Source organism: Medicago sativa, chromosome 8 (assembly GCF_051527215.1).
Source record: "Medicago sativa cultivar Bolivia chromosome 8, Bolivia_mono, whole genome shotgun sequence".
NCBI lineage: Eukaryota > Viridiplantae > Streptophyta > Magnoliopsida > Fabales > Fabaceae > Medicago > Medicago sativa.
This window is the reverse complement of record NC_140756.1, coordinates 56,026,115-56,045,090: the sequence shown is the minus strand read 5'-3', so window position 1 is coordinate 56,045,090 and position 18,976 is coordinate 56,026,115. Positions and strand designations below refer to the sequence as shown.

The 18,976-nt window shown below is 33.2% G+C and overlaps 1 protein-coding gene and 1 pseudogene across 4 annotated transcripts; one reads left to right on the top strand and one right to left on the bottom strand.

The window, feature by feature from the left end:
- The first annotated feature begins 663 nt into the window (after nucleotides 1-663).
- On the top strand, nucleotides 664-5,061 carry LOC146899713 (F-box/FBD/LRR-repeat protein At4g26340-like). Of its 4 annotated transcripts, XR_015023655.1 has the most exons (6): nucleotides 664-1,166; nucleotides 2,651-3,101; nucleotides 3,190-3,339; nucleotides 3,447-4,387; nucleotides 4,485-4,554; nucleotides 4,671-5,061. XR_015023655.1 is itself a non-coding variant. In XM_085737951.1 (5 exons), exons 1-4 carry the CDS (start codon nucleotides 697-699, stop codon nucleotides 3,732-3,734), a joined length of 1,359 nt encoding a protein of 452 aa, XP_085594077.1. In that variant the 5' UTR covers nucleotides 664-696; the 3' UTR covers nucleotide 3,735; nucleotides 4,723-5,061. The 4 variants fall into 4 exon arrangements, 2 of the variants coding, with proteins under 2 accessions (XP_085594077.1, XP_085594076.1); XR_015023654.1 differs by having other exon boundaries at nucleotides 3,447-4,554; XM_085737951.1 differs by lacking the exon at nucleotides 4,485-4,554 and having other exon boundaries at nucleotides 3,447-3,735; nucleotides 4,723-5,061.
- Nucleotides 5,062-13,997: 8,936 nt separating this feature from the next.
- Nucleotides 13,998-15,006, bottom strand: LOC146899712 (uncharacterized; annotated as a pseudogene).
- Between the last annotated feature and the right edge of the window lie 3,970 nt (nucleotides 15,007-18,976).

Below are 18,976 nucleotides of genomic sequence, written 5' to 3'. Positions count from 1 at the left end.
ATGTAATAAAATATAATGGGTAAACATGAATTTTACATAAAAAAGTAAGGGTAAAAATGGAACAAAATATAATAAGCTAAAAGCTATAAGCTCAAACGCTACTTGAAGTAGGTTCTGAAAAATAGCTTATAAACTCCTGAAATAAGCTATAAGCTCGTTGTAAAAAGCGTTACCAAACAGAGCTATTTTTTGTCAGACGAGCTTATAAGCTATAAGCTAAAAGCTAAAAGCTCTTTTTTGGTGTTACCAAACAGAGCCTTAGCTTCTTAAAAAACGCTATAAACTAGTGAAAAAAGTTTTTTACCAAACACGTCTCATTTTATCAAAACAAGCTTATAAGCCCCTCCAACAAGCTATAAGCTAGCTTTTTTGTGTTATCAAACACAACCTTCAAACACAAGTTGGCACAAAATTGTTTACGAGGGTGTGTAAAAAAAGAAAAATTAATAAGCCCACGGGTCAGCCCACCCCACTCCGCTATGATCCGCCTTTTCAGCGGACTTATGGACGGACCAACTAAAGAGATGGGCTAAAATCGCAACACAGCCCGCCTAAAATGGCGGGTTAAACGGGTTGACCTGTCGGGCTGAGCCCGTTTTGCCACCCCTTTCCCTTTGTTTTTTCAAAGAAAATGGAAGCAGCAAGACATTTGATGGGTAAGACTTGTGTTGTAGAAGGAAGCTGCCCCTAGTGGAAATGGCGGAGATAGCGAAACGACGGAAACCAGGCGATGAAAAAAACAATGGCACCGACATGATGAGTAATTTACCGGAATCTGTAGTTTGCCACATCCTATCATTCCTCTCCATTAAAACCGCCGTGGCAACGAGTCTTGTTTCTCGCAGATGGCGCAACCTCTGGAAGCATCGTCAGGTTTTCCAATTCGACGACGACTACTCGTACGATTACGAAAGGTTCAAAAAATTTGCATTTTTCGTCAACGCTGTGCTCTCCCTCCGTACATCCCGTGACATTCGAAAGTTCCGTCTCCATTGTGGCATAATGTATGAACACAAGTTTCCCAGCAACTGCATCAACACGTGGATCTCTGCCGCCATTGGGCCCCACCTTCAAGAACTGGATCTCCACATCGCCAACCCCTATGATACCCCAAATCCGATCCTCCCTTCTTCCCTCTTGAATTGCACCAACCTCGTTTCACTCAGGTAAGCTTTTCAGTTACAAAACAACATTTCTATACTGTTTATGCATGTTTGGTTGTCGGTGAAGAAAATTGATTTTGATAGAATTTATTATGTAGAATTGATTTTGGTTTAAAACAATTCTGATTAAAAGTGGTCTGTGTTTGAATATATTCATGAAAAAGTGAGTTAAATTTTAAATATGTGTTAGAGAAGCTACAAATTCTAGTTAAGTAGAATCAATTCTTATATGGGGGAATATTCCGGATTGTTGGGGTTGGAAACCGGAAGAGGGTGGTACTTTCTCTGTGAAATCTTGCTATTTGAAGTTGGTGAGTTTGATGTTGGAGGATGAGATGTGGAAGAAAAGGGAGTTTTTGAGACTATTTGGAAAAGTAAAGCCCCTTTGAAAGTGGTTTCTTTTTCTTGGAAACTTTTTCTAACTAGATGTAATCTTGCTAGGAGAAATTGTTTACCCCCCAGATGAGTCTACCTTGTGTGTTTTGTGTGGTAGAACGGAAGAATCGTCCAAACATCTCTTCTTACATTGTAATTTCACGGCAAAGGGTTGGGAAAGTGTTATGAAATGGCTTGATTTCTCTTTCATTACTCCCCCGAATTTGTTTGTGCATTGGGCTTGTTGGAGTAATGAAGGGAGAAACAAGAGGATTCGTAAGGCGTTGTCGATTATTTGACATGCTATCATTTGGGTGATTTGGCAAGCGAGGAATCACATTATTTTCTAGAATGAGGTGAAATATGTGAACGAATTATTGCCGGAAATAATGGTGATGTTGTGGCGGTGGAGTTTGAGTAGACTTTCTATGCAAACTTGTTTATACTATGAGTGGAGTTGGAATCCTCAAGAGTGCTTGTTGCGGTAAAGGTTTTTGTTTGGCTAGAGGCTGTTTGGGTGAAGCCTGGGTGTATTCACTTCTTTTTCGTGGCTGTTTTTTACTATAATGGGGTATTGATTTTTATATTGGAGTGTTTGGTGGTTGTTTGTTTTTTAGAGCTGGTGTTGAGGCGTGGGTATGCCAGGATGGGATTGGTAGTGAGCTTAGTGCCTTGGTACTTTGATTTAGTGTTTCTTTCCTTTTTGTGCTCTGGGGCATTTGTATTTTCCTTTTCTTTGCCGCGAGTGGTAATGTTTTCAGTACTACATGACGTGAATAATATTAGCCGATTAAAAAAAAAAATTCTACTCGACAACAACCAAACATGTCAGAATCAATTGTACCGGAATCAATTTTGGTCCCTCTAGAAGTGGAACCAAACATACACGTAGTATGTACTGTATATTTAGTATATTTTAGAACAAAAAAAAAGTTTCTTTAGCTAACTAATTTTTTTTTATAGAATGAAATGAAAACAGAAGCGTATAATTTTTCCTTAATTTAACTTTGTTCCTATGAAAATGGCAAGATCATAGATCAATAATATCCAAAAATAGTATTTAAGAATTTGTAGATAATGCTAACTTTCATGATTTCATCTAAATGCTCCAGTCTTGTCGGTGAAATCAAAATGAAAGTTCAACATTCTTCAGTTCATTTTCCATCACTCAAGTGGCTGAAACTCGACATATGTGTTATGGATTCAGACATTGCCTTTCTCTCTGGCTGCCCCGTTCTCGAAACTCTGCATATTTACTTTAACCCCAGACTTCTGACCAAAGTTCCCGTGACACCTTCCTCCAAGAAGTTGAAATTCAACAATGGAAATTTCTCATGGACTTGTCTTCAAATAGATTCCAATGATTGGCTTGATGAAGTGTACAGTTGGGGATCAGCCAAAACCACATTAGGCATCATTGGCAACGTGCATAGTGTTGTCGAAGCATATCTTGATGTCTTTCTCCAGCGTGAGAGTGAATTTGTCGACCCTATTCTCAACCGCTTCCGCTACCAAGGTCCCGGTAATGAATTATATCTACAGCTGTGTCATTCAACAGAAAAGGTGAAGTTTTATTAATATGATTTATATGTATTTGTATAAATATTTTTGTATTAATATTGTGCCATCACTTGTTATCATGTACAAGCAGTGGCCGCTTCGTGCCCCTGTTATAAATAATCCAGAATTTTGCAACCTACTTCATCTAAAGTTCATTCTTCCCTGCTTCAATTTGAATCTTCTGGTCAACATTCTTGAGAAATGTCACATGCTTCAAGTTCTCATACTTCAAATCGACAAGGTTTGTTGACTTATCAAGTTTCATTCAATGGATGTTTGGTCTGTCTATTTAGATATTACTATAGTTAGTCTATACATGCGAGTCATGGTGTGCCTTGTTGTCGATAGGAAGAACCATCACCTGTAGGAGCATGTGAGCTGCAGTCAACAACAGTTCCTAAATGTCTTGAATCCCACCTCACCTACATTCACATAGAAGGATACCAAGGATTTGAAGAAGAGCTGACATTTGCTGAATATATTTTGTTGAACGGACTTGTTTTGAAGACAATGCTTATTTTTGTTGATATTTCAATGGACATAACGAACAAGTACCGTTCTCTCAAAAGGTTAACCTGTGTACCAAAGGGCTCTGTCACTTGCCAGCTTGAATTTGATGCAGATGTGTCTCCTTAAGGTGCAAACTCTCACCGTCTCTTTTTCGTCTTACTGAATCAAAGTTGATTAAGGTTGGGTTTCTTTGGTCACGAGTTTCTGACTATTGGATGTCATTGTAACCACATTTTCAACTATATTACGGTGGTAGTTATGAAACAGCACATTTAACCTTTTCTCCTCCTTTCTCTTTGCCTCTTTTTGTTAATGTTTTGCATGCCTTGAAGATATCCCTGGACTATAATGTACCTCTTCAAATGCATACCACTGTTTATGCTTTTTATTTCTTAGAATGTCATTGTCACCCATATGATATGCAGCTGTTTGGCTTGTGGTAAAAATAATCAATTAAGTTTGATGCTAACCAATTCTTGTAAATTTTGCAGACAAAGTTTACAATAGAGTATGTTGTTGTTCATTTGAAAATGGCTGTGTTAAATTGAATTTATGTTTTTTCTTTGCAGATTTGTTTACTGAAAAATGTAATTTAGTTGTTAATTCTCAAGGTTGGAAACATGATTAATTTTTTTTTCAGGAGAGAAGGCCTACTTTTGTTTTTTATTTGAGTAATAGTTATCTATTAAGATCATGTTTGTGTTTGTGTACTCTTTAAGTTGGCATATCATGCATGCCAAAGCGCCATTTTGTGAGAAGCAATACTTTGTTGTGTAAAAGTAAGTAATTTCAGTTTTTGGGCAAATCTGGAACACATAAGCTCTAATAACTGTATAGGTTGCTTCCATTCCTGACTTGCTTAGTCTTGGTTATCAGATAACTAACAGATTATGTAACATGAATATCTGATAATGTCTCTGGATTGAAATGATGCAACTTACTGTTGGTAATTTTCTCACATTATAGCAACATAGTTTAGGCATTTACAGATTCTTTCATTTTGTCTTGTTGGTAGAAAACTGTATGGGCTTGGAATAACTTATTCTGCTACATGTTTGGCAGTGCTTATTTGGAATGTCATGATATCTGAAGCTAGCCGAATCATGTTTTCCAGGAAGACAACGATGGGAGCAAAACATATAAATATGTAGTCCACGTTTCAATGATTTCACGACTCTAGAAATTGACATGTTTGTGGTACGCTAATATCAAGACACGGTACACAAAAGGGCATGGATATGACTAATACGGCCAGCTGGCCTGGTGATCCTCTTGAAAACCTTGTTTATCACATTTAAATACGTTCTTTACAGTATTTGGAGTTGCTACAACTTAGTAATATCACAACGCAATATCAGTTCCACTAATTGAAATCTTTTGTGCGGATGCTACTGAGTTATTGTACTCAAAATTAAGGTCCAAATTGGAATTATGCTGCATATATTTTGTTCACAAGAATTTGATTTCTTTTACAGAACCTTGTTTATGGAAGCTCTAGTGTTCTAGACATATTGATTTTATTATTATACTAGTTACAAACCCGTGCTTCGCACGGGTTGAAAAACGTATTTTGTAAAAAATTGTTTCAAAGGGAAAATGAGTAAATTAAGGAATATTGCACAAACATTAGAAATATTTATCAAAGTTTTACCAGGTCTTGATTCATGAAAATAGCATATATTTTGTTCATGAGATCGGGAAAACAACATAATAATTAAGATTAAACTAATTGGAACCGAAGAAGGAACCAATGATGTGCAAATTACGATTACATTCGCATGACACAAAATGAACCAAAGAAACAACATTTCCAAGTAGTTTTGGATTAGAGTTAAGGGTAAGTCCAAAGTATTATACATTCAAGTACCATACCGGCTAGAGTATAGGAGTTCATGAAGAGCAAAATGAGTAGCAGTCAAGCAGGAAAATAAAAGTATCTCTAAATTGACAATGATGAAATGAATACTCATTGCCATATTCGTAAACTCTTTCTTCAAACAAAGAAAAACAAAAAGAAAAATTAAAACCCTCAAAACTCTACCCATCATTTCTTCACTTCATATCATATCATATTTTTCTTCTTTCTAATATAGCGTTCTTCTTCTTGCTTGAAAATTAGTCTTAATTACTTCCTAGCTCTCCAAGCTGTTGTTGAAAACAAAGACCAGTCCTGCCAGCAAGTTACGACACAACCATTTTCTTCTCTCCAGCGCAATCTCAAACTCTCCAACAGAGCTACATTTGATTTTAGCCTTAAGTCCTGATAATTTACTTTGCCATGATCTAAATTTTGAACGGGGACAGGACTGGATGTTGTCAACGTAGAATCTAAAGACCCTGCTATTTCCTGAAACCTGAGGCAATTGAAGATATGAGATCCATATCACTAATAATTCAGGTATTCTTATAAAGTTATGACCATCTTAAAGATAAGAATCACCTCAAAGCAAAATACTCTCTAAGTTTCCAATTCCATTGCTTCATGAACTCGGTATAGATTGCTTCATATCAAAATTTAGCAACAGCAGATCTGGACGTACAATAGTCTTGCATGGAATTAAATGACATATATTAGTGAATATATACTCTTAGACATGTATCGATAAATCTAGAAAATACACTGTTAAATTAACAAATTTGTTTTACACATTAAGGCCGCATTTTCTTCTTTATTTCTGTTTATCAAGGTGAAAAGTGAGATTAACTAAAAGGAGATATGAATACTACCTTCTAGATAAGCCAAGAACTCCAAGCTTGATTTGTAAGCTTGATTTGTAAGCTTGAGTGTAAACTGGAGATGAACGATCATAGAAACTGAAATTAATATCCATTGAAACCATGACCAAGATGCTCTCACAAAGTGCATTGACATGACAATATGATGATTATATGGTATATAGCCTATTTATTTACCTGAAGTCAGGTACAGGCTTTTTGGCGATTCTGAGATTTGCATTATTGAAAGCCTCAACGATACCAATGTCTTTCCGGTAGCCATCATATAAGTAAGCTTACACCTATGAATTTTTCACACCAATGTCTTCATGAGATTTAAGCTATGAAAGTTCCATAGCAATATTATACAGGTCAATTCAATAGGATGCACATATTTATCAAACTCACATTCTCCACCACAATCCATATATAGTTTCAATCCAGTTTTTTCAAACTCACATTCTTCACCACAATCCATATATTGTTTCAATCTAATGAATTTAGTGGTACACATCATATTTATTGCTTTAAGCCTCTAAAACGGCAACATGATAGCTTAAAAAATCTTAACATACATCATGCTAGGATTAACAAATGAAGATGTTTGACAGATAAAAATGCAACAAATGATGCTTGTTAATAGAAACTTGAAACTTACCAAATACAAAAATATTAGAAAGCTAAGTTAAGACCATGATGAAATTCAATGCACACAAAGAACAAAGCTGATGTACATGCCAAAAACAATATATTAATTTAAAGATGATTGAAATAAATCCAAAATAGAGAATTTAAAGAAGAAGTTCAACTTACCCAATCTAGAAGATATATAAAATTTTCCTCTTATGTGCTATTTCCCTTTCCATCATCACCTGCTCATTTGTTTGCTCTTACTGCAAACACAAAATATGAAATTACTTATCAAAGCAAAACAAACATTGAGGTGGAATAAGTTATGATATCGCATCGTATAATCATCAACAAACATATTAACATTTTGAATCACATGAACTTAATATTCTCTATCCTAAACGGCCAAGCCAAGACAAAATATTCCCTATAATTTATTTTTTTATAAGTAAGGTCTAATATTTTAGGTTGAATGCAAAACTTTGAATAGGCAAACTGAAACAGTGTCGAAAAATGAACCCCTCCAGCCATAAAAATCAGTCAACTCAAGTCATTAATGGTCTCAGAACCATGAAAAAAGGAAGAAAATGACCTCTTATGAAGAAGAAAGTGAAACTGTGTTTCCATCTGAACTTAGATACCGTTTGGCCAAGGTTTTTTACGACTTGAAAGTTACTTCAAAACAAAGTTAAAATAAAGGTCTTTACGAAAGAAGCTAAAGTTGTTTGGTTTCTTTGTTTTTTTAGTTTTATAGCCATTTTTAAGTTAAATGTTGTTTGGCAAAATATTGTACAAACTGTGAATTTTTTTATTTTTTTATGGTGTCCGGGGTTCGAACCCCGGACTTGGCATGTATTTATGCATTGGTCCAATCAACTGAGTTAAGTTCACGAGGACAAAACTTTGAATTTATTATGAATTAACATAATAAATAAAAAAAATGTTTAAAATATTTTTTTGAAGGCTAAAAATGTTAAAAAAATAAAAGATATTTTTTTTACAAATACTATATTTACTCAATAACATTATTTTGTGTAACATGAATACAAATTTGTATCATCATATAAATGACTTGTTAAATATTTGAATAGGAGAAACAATTTAAGGAGTCTGAAATAATAACATAAATAATATCAAAATAGTTGGTTTTTTCTATTTCAATTATACTCTGTAACAAATTTCGTTATAAGAATATCATATTTTTGGTGTCTTTCAAAAATATAAGAATTTATATTATATGATATTATATTTGTTACATTGTTGGTGTCATGGAAACAGATATGTTTAGTTTTTTTGAATAAGAAAAAGATATGCATAGTTTGTTACAATATAAAGGTGAAGGTGCAATATGTATATATATATATATATATATATATATATATATATATATAAGTATAATTTTGTAACAATATATATATATATATATATATATATATATATATATAAGTATAATTTTTTTAGGCATCTATACTTTTTTTGAAGAAAAGACATCTACAATTTTACTTTTAATTAAAATCAAAATTTTATAAAAATAATCATATGCATTATGCAATGCCAAAAAAAATTATACGCATTAGCGTAACAAAAAAACAGACACACATAAAATATTACTCTAAACGCTCCTTTGAAAAAAGATAATAAAATTCCTTTGAAAAAAGATAATAAAATTAAATGGAACTTCCTTAAAAAATTAAATGGAACGGTTCAATAAAATAAAATAAAATAAAGTTAAATGAAAGAAAAAAAACATATTGAAATATAATATTAAAAAAATAAAAGAAAAGGTTCCCAGCGTGAGTTGAAAAGAGGTGCTTGTGAAATAAATATTCGAGAAGTAGTTTTTTAAAGTAACATTCAACAACTTTTGGCCAAAGCTCATTCGATTCAATTTTATGCATTCAAAAAAAGTATTTTTTTAGTAAGTACTTGGTGGAATAAGTTATGATATCGCATCGTATAATCATCAACAAACATATTAACATTTCGAATCACATGAACTTAATATTCTCTATCCTAAACGGCCAAGCCAAGACAAAATATTCCCTATAATTTATTTTTTTATAAGTAAGGTCTAATATTTTAGGTTGAATGCAAAACTTTGAATAGGCAAACTGAAACAGTGTCGAAAAATGAACCCCTCCAGCCATAAAAATCAGTCAACTCAAGTCATTAATGGTCTCAGAACCATGAAAAAAGGAAGAAAATGACCTCTTATGAAGAAGAAAGTGAAACTGTGTTTCCATCTGAACTTAGATACCGTTTGGCCAAGGTTTTTTACGACTTGAAAGTTACTTCAAAACAAAGTTAAAATAAAGGTCTTTACGAAAGAAGCTAAAGTTGTTTGGTTTCTTTGTTTTTTTAGTTTTATAGCCATTTTTAAGTTAAATGTTGTTTGGCAAAATATTGTACAAACTGTGAATTTTTTTATTTTTTTATGGTGTCCGGGGTTCGAACCCCGGACTTGGCATGTATTTATGCATTGGTCCAATCAACTGAGTTAAGCTCACGAGGACAAAACTTTGAATTTATTATGAATTAACATAATAAATAAATAAAATGTTTAAAATATTTTTTTGAAGGCTAAAAATGTTAAAAAAATAAAAGATATTTTTTTTACAAATACTATATTTACTCAATAACATTATTTTGTGTAACATGAATACAAATTTGTATCATCATATAAATGACTTGTTAAATATTTGAATAGGAGAAACAATTTAAGGAGTCTGAAATAATAACATAAATAATATCAAAATAGTTGGTTTTTTCTATTTCAATTATACTCTGTAACAAATTTCGTTATAAGAATATCATATTTTTGGTGTCTTTCAAAAATATAAGAATTTATATTATATGATATTATATTTGTTACATTGTTGGTGTCATGGAAACATATATGTTTAGTTTTTTTGAATAAGAAAAAGATATGCATAGTTTGTTACAATATAAAGGTGAAGGTGCAATATGTGTATATATATATATATATATATATATATATATATATATATATATATATATATATAAGTATAATTTTGTTACAATATATATATATATATATATATATATAAGTATAATTTTTTTAGGCATCTATACTTTTTTTGAAGAAAAGACATCTACAATTTTACTTTTAATTAAAATCAAAATTTTATAAAAATAATCATATGCATTATGCAATGCCAAAAAAAATTATACGCATTAGCGTAACAAAAAAACAGACACACATAAAATATTACTCTAAACGCTCCTTTGAAAAAAGATAATAAAATTCCTTTGAAAAAAGATAATAAAATTAAATGGAACTTCCTTAAAAAATTAAATGGAACGTTTCAATAAAATAAAATAAAATAAAGTTAAATGAAAGAAAAAAAACATATTGAAATATAATATTAAAAAAATAAAAGAAAAGGTTCCCAGCGTGAGTTGAAAAGAGGTGCTTGTGAAATAAATATTCGAGAAGTAGTTTTTTAAAGTAACATTCAACAACTTTTGGCCAAAGCTCATTCCATTCAATTTTATGCATTCAAAAAAAGTATTTTTTTAGTAAGTACTTAATTGATACTGTGTTTGGCCTAAGTTCTCCTTAAAAATGTAGAGAAGTTGGAAAAAAAAAACCGGGTCAAACGATACATTAATCTCCGACAACGGCAATGTAGAAGCAACTGAATTTGGGAGAAAAAAATTGAAAAAATTGTTAAAAATATAAAAATTGGAAAATAGTTAAAAGTTATTAAAATATAAAAATTAGAAAATAATTAAAAAATTTGATGAGGGGCAAAAATGGAAATTCATGGCATGATGAGGTGTCAAAAATCAAAATCCATGAAATATGGAATTACCAAATTGCCCCTCCTAGGGGCAAAAATGTAAAAACCTGATACATTGATTTTAATAGATAGTATAGATTTTAAGTTTCTTGTAATGCTAAGTACACATAATGTTTTTCTCATTAAATTTTGTCATGTCTTCCATATCAAGCTAACCTCTTCAAATATTATTAATATGAAACCTGAAACATGGATGATGTGTATATTTCTAGTCTCTTCCAATCGTTCTAATGAAGATAAACAAGGGTGATTTGGGAATTTATTTTATTACAGTCCATTTTTTTTCTAGATATGTTAGATTGATGAAGGTGAAGTGAATTAGGGTCAATGTGGCGCAAACAGTAGCAACAAATTCAAAAGTTTCCAAGAAGGTGCATCCAAATAGGACTTTCAATAAATCTAACCCTTTATTTCAAAGTTGTACCTTCCCATCCCAACCTCACCTAGTTATATGTGGCACACAACTAAGTGTTAACATCTTTAGTTGATTTCAATTATGGTGTAGTAAATGATACACGTGCATTTCAAGTTGTTATACATCATGCAATCTCAAACAAAAAATCAATGTCCCTATCTAGGACTAATTGAGGTAAGAGTATTTAGTTGGATGTGATGTGATGATTGATCCCTTTTATAATGGTTTGTTGAAGAGAAGATGGAGTTTTATTGACCTTACAGTTCATAAAACACAACCAAAACATCACAACATAAGCACACTATCAAGGAATATGACTAAGGAAACCTTTCAATCCCTCCTTTTTTCTCTTTTCTTCTCCAAGTTTTCCCTTTCTCTTCCGTTGGCCTCCTTTACACGTGAAAGTTCTGTGAGAAATTTTTCAAAATTAAATAATTGTAAAGATGTCAAATATTATAAAGATGCAAATATTATCGATTATGTTTAGAGTATATTAAATAGATTAATGTAATATATCATACTAATAAAAATATATTAAAATATATGTATATGGTTTAGTTCAATTTGATTTGATTTTGAAATTCAATCCAAAATCTGATCCAAGCAAATTTCATAAAAGGACATCCAAATACATTCTATAATATTCAGTTTTAAGTATTTTTTAGATTGATTTGTCATTTTAATCTGGACCAATTTGAATTTGAAAACCATACTCAACACAAAACCAATCCCTCCAGTTACTATTATCTATACCTATTAATAAAGGCAATACTTTTCGTTCACAAAAAAAAAAAGGCAATACTTTTCTTTTGGTGTAGCCTTTTTTCTTTCCTATTATACCCTCACTAATTGCAAATATTCCAAAAAAATATACAGGTGGAACTGGCTGTAGGTTTACCAAATTTGTAAAACGTAACTGTTCTTTTCTTTTTTTAGCAAGTAACTGTTCGAATATTGCTAGTTATCCCGAAATTCAGTTTCGGGGAGTTATCCCGACTGTGTTATGCACAGAGCCGCTTTTATTGACTTTCAGTTTTGTTACCCACTACCCCTTTTTTGGTGGGCCAGCATGCATTGTGATTGGTTTAGCAAAGCATCGGGACAAATTCTGGATGAAATGCTTCGGGACAAATAGCATTGCTCTAACTGTTCTTTCTTATTAAAACAACTACATGCACTAGAGAGATAGGGATATCCAATAGTAACTGTTTTTTTTTTTTGGAAGGATGCTTTTACGTGTTTTAAACAATTCCACGTTAACTCCTCTCCAAAAAAAATCCATGGTAACTAATTTGTCATTCTTATTTTTCAGGATGAAATTAACAAGGCATATGGTGATGGGTGAAGATAATTGATCAACATAAAATGATTCTCATGTTAAATTTATTCGGTCTTTTAGAAATGGAAAATCATTCGATTGACTTACTTGAAAGTTAGGTGTTTAATTTATGTTTTGAAATAGATTTGTTGGTATAAGATGTCCAAATGAATGATTGTCCATCATGTTTTGTATTTTCATGAGTTTAATTGAGTATATTTCTGTCCCAAAAAAAGAAAAATGGGTGTATATGTTATTCTTTTTTTTTTTTTTTGACAAAATTCTTTTTTTTACATGTATGTGTTCATTTTACATAGGAGAAATTGGTAAAGCAAAATAGGAATGAAATTGAGATTGACAATGAGCAATTAAAATTGTAACTCTCATCAGCCTATGGATTCTAACTTATGCACGCCGGTTCCCTCTCCATTGGGTTTAAACTTTTAAAAACATGTGTGGGATTAATTAAGTTTTTGATTGTGGGTTGCATATTGGAATCACAACCACCACAAGAAAAGAGACTCAGTTATATAATTTCTACATGTATTTCTGAATGAAAAAAAATCCATACTATTGTGTGCAATCCAAATAAAGAAGGAGAAACGACTTTGGGTCTACGACAACTACACTGAAGTGGCAATAGAGAGATGTAAATAAAGAAGGAGAGTCATGACAGATAGGTCAATAGGACAGTTACGTTATATGGTCGTGTCATGTGTGGCCATGAGAGAGAGAGATAGAGAGAGAGATTTGAATCCTAGGATAGGAAAGGAGGGTACATGAATGAAAAAAAGGGAAGCTGTGGTTATATGCAAGGGCTCTTGCCTTTTATTTCTCCAAGATTTGTCAAACAAGAACACCACTTATATGCCCCGGTTTAATTAACATTCCACTTGCTATGTCACATTGACTTTTTCAATCAAAAATATCGCAAAGTATGAATAAATGATATGACTAATGTGTAAATATTCTTTCACTCTTTTTGAAATGTCTTCGTCCTTTGCAAGACTTGGATGTGTTATCAAAGTTTTGTTTTCTTCTAATAGTTTGTCTTAGATTTTACTAATTTTATATTTTGTGACAAACTCAAATGGCTCGAAAAATAATATAGATATATGTGTATTGGTTTTTGTAAATTGTGTTAGCGTTGGGAAAGATTTAATGTCTTCATCAAACCCACCCCCATAACTGTCACTCATGTTTTATGCATATTCATCCTCTATATCCTCCATGTCAAAGAAGTGCATGGATTACATATCTTACATTTTTTATCAAGTTTGATCCTTCTCTTTTTGATCAAGCTTGATCATTCTTTTAATTCTAATAATTTTCTCCAAGATATATCAAGGAAAACTAAACCAACATTGATGTTGAAAAACATACTGTTTATGAGTTACATGCGTTAGCGCCAGGGCCGTCCCTGAGAATTCGGAGGCTCGGCTCAGGGAATGAAAAGAGGCCAGTGATAAAATCAAAACGTATTTTTTCTAAAAGAGCAATGTTCTATTTATATTTAAAACACTTTTCCAATGATCCTTTTCTTTCTCAATCAATTTTTGAGTTGTTTTATCAATAGTTTGAAAACTATTCATCCTTTGACGCAACTCATACCAATTAGTCATGCTCTTAATGTGTTCCAAGCTTGCCTCGTGCTTTTTAAGTCTAACAAAAACATGTGACCAATCACTAAAACCCTCATTTGCTAATTGACCTCTACCATTCCCTCTTTTAAAAACTTTACAACAAAAACAAAATAATATATCAAGCTCTTTTGAATAAACAAGCCAATCTCTATCACACTTCTATCCATTTGATAAAGTTCTAGTATACAAATTAGTCGTAAAGCGTCTACAAGATTTATCTCTAGGACCCTTCACAATACTTAAATCTCTTATAGGGCCTTTTGTAGCTAACAACTCAATCATTTTAGACTCGAGAGAATCCCAATTTCTTGGATCAAATATATCTACACTAATGTGAATGTCATTAACATTATCAACATTTTGATTATCATCTTCATTATCATTAAGATTTTCAACATCAACATCCACAGCAACATTATCATCGATAGGAATAGCGTCAACAGGAATGTCATCAATAGGAATAGGCATAGCATCAACATTATCAACGGGAATAGCATCAACATTATCAACGGGAATAGCATCAACATTATCAACGGGATTAGCATCAACAGGAATATCATCAACAGGAATAGTATCAACAGGACTATCATCAACAGGAATTTGTGTTTCTTTTACAATAAATTTATCAAGAGCTCCTGTTTGGGATTCAATTTAACTCAGCAATTTTTTTCTTTTTCCTACGCTTCTCAGCGCCAGACTCAAACTTTCCAATCCTAGGCGGCAATCTAGGAGGAGCCAATTTAGGAGGCATATAGGAAGATTAAAAAAATAAAGAACCTGAAATTCTTCACTGTTCTTGAGCAATTCCGCAATGTCAAAGTTGAACCACATCATTAGACATACAATGTTGAGATTGAACTATAAAATAAAATTAAAACATAATTAGTAATTAGCAACATATATGATATATAAAGAGTAATGATATTTTGACATCCATTTGATGACAACTTTGTTGACAACCTTGTTTTTCTCACTTTTTATTGGTCAAAAACAATGGAGAGAGAAAAAGGAACTATAGACTGTTCGATAATATTTGATGTATATATGTTGAAAGCAACTATATACTTCAATTAACGCACGACTTTATCAACACTGTTTCAAATTCAAAACTGTTTCAAATTGAAGTATAATTATATTGAGGTTAATTTCATTCAATAATAGCACTTATATTGAGATTGAAATTTGAAACAGTGTTGTTTTCAACATTCAACAAATCTCTATCAATCTATATTTTAGCATTTTCAACATTCAAATTAATGAAAGAGAGTTTATTTACTTACCAAACAGTGTTGTTTTGGAAAGGGGAAAACCAATTGAAACCTTGAGAGTTGAGAGTATACAATCAGTGATGATTTGGTGTAGAAGGAAGAAGAAGAAGGAAAGCCTGATGATGTGAATAAGTTGATGATTTTGATCAGTGATGATGGTTGTTTGTGAATCGGCGATGAGCAGAGCAGTGAGAGCGTGAAAGAGTTTGAGCGACAACGCGTTTCTGAGGAAGGAATGAAATAAAAAAAATTTTATTGGAGGATAGTATAGTACTAGGTATAAAAAAAAAAATTGAGGCCCATCCTTGGGGGAGGCCCAGCTCGTTTGAGCTGTTTTCACCCCCTCAGGGACGCCCCTGGTTAGCACAGTAGAGAGAGTGGACAGACGGGCATGGGAGTGCAGTCTGGACGCTAGTTATTATAATAAAAATATTTACTTTTCAAATTCATTGAATAAATAATGTATATGATTTTCGTAACAAAACTAATGTATATGATCTATAAATATATGTCAGATACATTGGTCATCTTCTATAGAATATCGTTCATAATTTACAAGCGTTAGCCCTATAAATAAGCGAAAAGACGGGTTTGCTAGTATAGACTATAGTATAGATTTTGTATAAAAGAATCAACGGTGGGGCTATACGTTGCTGGCTCAAAATTTGACCTAACCGGGTTCATACGGCCCAAAACTTGACCCGTGTAATAATCTAGGTTTCCACTTATGCATCCATATCTTTGTTATTACAATGGAGACTACGGCCGCTCTCCATCCTATCACATTGATTCATAGCTAGTTTCTACACCGCTCTCCATCCCATCACATTGATTAATAGCTGATTTGTCTGAGCTCAACATCATCGTTGCTTTCTATTTTCCAACTTCATCGCTGCTTTGTCTAAGCCCAACATCCCATACATTTACTTCATTCATTCATTCTCTCCAATTTTATTAATCACAATTCAACCACCTATGTACCTTTTAATTACTACATTCTTTATATTACAATTCTTCAATATATAGTGTCAAATATATAGATTATTAGAACTCTTGCATATGGAAAGCAATACAATACCAAATATCCAACAAGAAGAAAAAAATTCAAAGAAACGACCCACAAGTAGTACATCCTCTTGTGCTTGAAATACTTACAAACCAACCAAGAAGATAAAAATTAAGATGGCTGAAACATCATCCAAAGAAAGTGAAAAAAGTGCAAATGTAAGTTTATTTTCATGTTGATGTAATTCTGTTTGCTAGCTTTTTTATATATATTTATTTTTGTTAACATGCTTTCTTTTGATTTTTCAGTTTTATGCAAGCTTGGCTAAATTACCTGATTAGGAACCTAAAATTGACATTTATCTCATGTAGTTGTTTGCAAAAGTCGCGAGGAAGTTAGGCACGGTTGCCAACTTTGATCTGAGCCAACAACAATCTTGGGATGAAGCTGCGGAGCTTGTGAACTCCTATATTAAAAAGAAAGGATTTGGTCATCTTCGGTCGAAAATGGGTAATGATGTGCGTAATAGGTTAGTGAAGTTCCGAAACAATTATAAACGTGTAAGTTTTTTTTTGTTTATTTCCTTCATGGCACAAATGACACATTGTTTTCTGAAATTTATCATTAAGTTTATTTGGTTTGTTTTATTCTTTTAGGCTCTAGATAGCTGGCCAGTGAAGGTTGCAGGCACGAAATTGTTTACTAAATTGAAAAATATAAATATGATTTCTTGAGTTTGTTACAATTGAAAGTCACAAATATATATACTTATAATTTTAATACATATCAAAAAATTTATAAAAAATAACGTTTCAAATTTAGCCGTCTTCTTTCACTTTTACGGGACCAAAGGAGTAGATAAATCGTCATGGGTATCTATTTCTGCTCATCCTAGGCGATCTTTATTTGCGACCTACGCTTCTAACCCAAATGATTGGAGGGAATCATATTTGACGGTATCTGGGGCAGTCGGTTACGCCAAGACCGCCATTAACGTGGGTGGCGAGGTTAAGTTTCCCATGAGGTGGACTAACAATCCGCTCTCCATTACGGGGTATGACTAAGAGAAAATGAGCCCCTACGAGCGTGATTTATTATCGGTTCTGAAAAAGATGTAAGTATCCACGACCTTTTGAACAAGGAGACAGATCGTGTCGCCCTTGAGTTGTACTTGCTGCGTGAGTTTCTTCTTTTTGTTTTTTTATTTCTCTTTTCCTTGTCGTTCCTTGTATGTTTTAATGCTTCAGTTGTTGCAGAAAGGATGGTGCCGCCTATGGGTCCTGCTGAGTGGCAGAAGTTTCTGGCGGAGGCGTTAGCAAAAAAGGATGCTGAGGGCTATGTGAAGAGCGACCTTGAAAGTGTTGTTCAAAGGAAGATCAAGAGGAAGGCTGAGGGTGCTCCGGCGAACAAAGCTCAAGAGGTTGAGGTTAAGTCACCGGCAAAAAAGAAAGAGAAGGTGGAATCTAGTTCTAAGGATGCCGCCATTTCTGACGAGGTTGGAAAGTCCCTATGGGACGTAAATTTTGATTACGAAGGCTTCGTGGCCGAGCACTTCGGCGGCTTTGATGATGACTTGGCGGCTGGTGAGAAAGATACTTTTGAGAGTGCGGTTCGAGATGCTGGAATGTTTAGTTTGAGGACTGTGGTGTTGATGGAAATAGCTGTGAAGAAGTACCTGCTATTGAAGAAGCAGGAGGCGCAGTCGAAGAAAGACGTGACGAGCTGGAAGTGCAAGGCCAACAACGTCGAAGAAAAAATGAAGGTCGCTCTGGAGGATATGAAAAAAGCTGAGGATGATAAGAAGGAGGCTGAAGCGGCGTTAAAGACGGTTGAAGCTGAGGCTGCGACAGCAAAAAATCAGTGGATTGCTAAGTTAGAAGCCGACTTGAATGATGCAAAGATGGTGGCTGCTTTAAGTTTTTATAATGGCTTCAATCGCGCAAAGGAGCAAGCTGAGTTCATTTTTCCTGATGGTGATTTTGGTCGAATGGATATGAACAAGGTCGTGGTAGACGTCGATCTGTTGGTTGAGAATGAACCCACCACAGAGGCTTAAGCTTGTTTTGTTGTATTTTTAACTATTGGGCGGTGAGCCCCTGTTTTTGTACTTTGTTGTATATGTCGTTCTTTCTTCCTTGTTTGTTGTGTCTGACTCCTTTCTTTATTATATTATAGATGTATTTGTGATTAAGTAGAGTTGTATGTTTGTTGTGAGGGGAAGGGGGCGACACATTCCTGGGAATAGAGGTTGGGAAAGAAGAATACCTGTGTTAGTGTTTGGTAGAAAGGAACAAAAATAATATGCCTAGGAATAATTAATGATGCCCAGGAATCTACTCACCTCACATTCTAGTCATTTTCATTCCCTGTAGACGGAGGTCATAAAAGAACCTAGGAATAAAAGTTAAGTCTAATAACATAAGTTAAAATTAAATTTAAAGAGAAGAAAAATTAAGTAAAACAAGCATGATGAATGCCTACCAAAATGATCTCAAACTTGATAAAATGATCTCAAACACAAATGCTAATGCCAAGTTGATAATATTCAC

What these genes read in the sequence shown, in the direction of transcription:
- LOC146899713 (XM_085737951.1), top strand. Translation starts at nt 697, where the DNA reads ATGGCGGAGATAGCGAAACGACGGAAACCAGGCGATGAAAAAAACAAT. An exon ending in ACCAACCTCGTTTCACTCAG is followed by an intron (nt 1,167 to 2,650) that starts GTAAGCTTTTCA and finishes TAAATGCTCCAG; the next exon opens with TCTTGTCGGTGAAATCAAAA. An exon ending in TCATACTTCAAATCGACAAG is followed by an intron (nt 3,340 to 3,446) that starts GTTTGTTGACTT and finishes TGTTGTCGATAG; the next exon opens with GAAGAACCATCACCTGTAGG.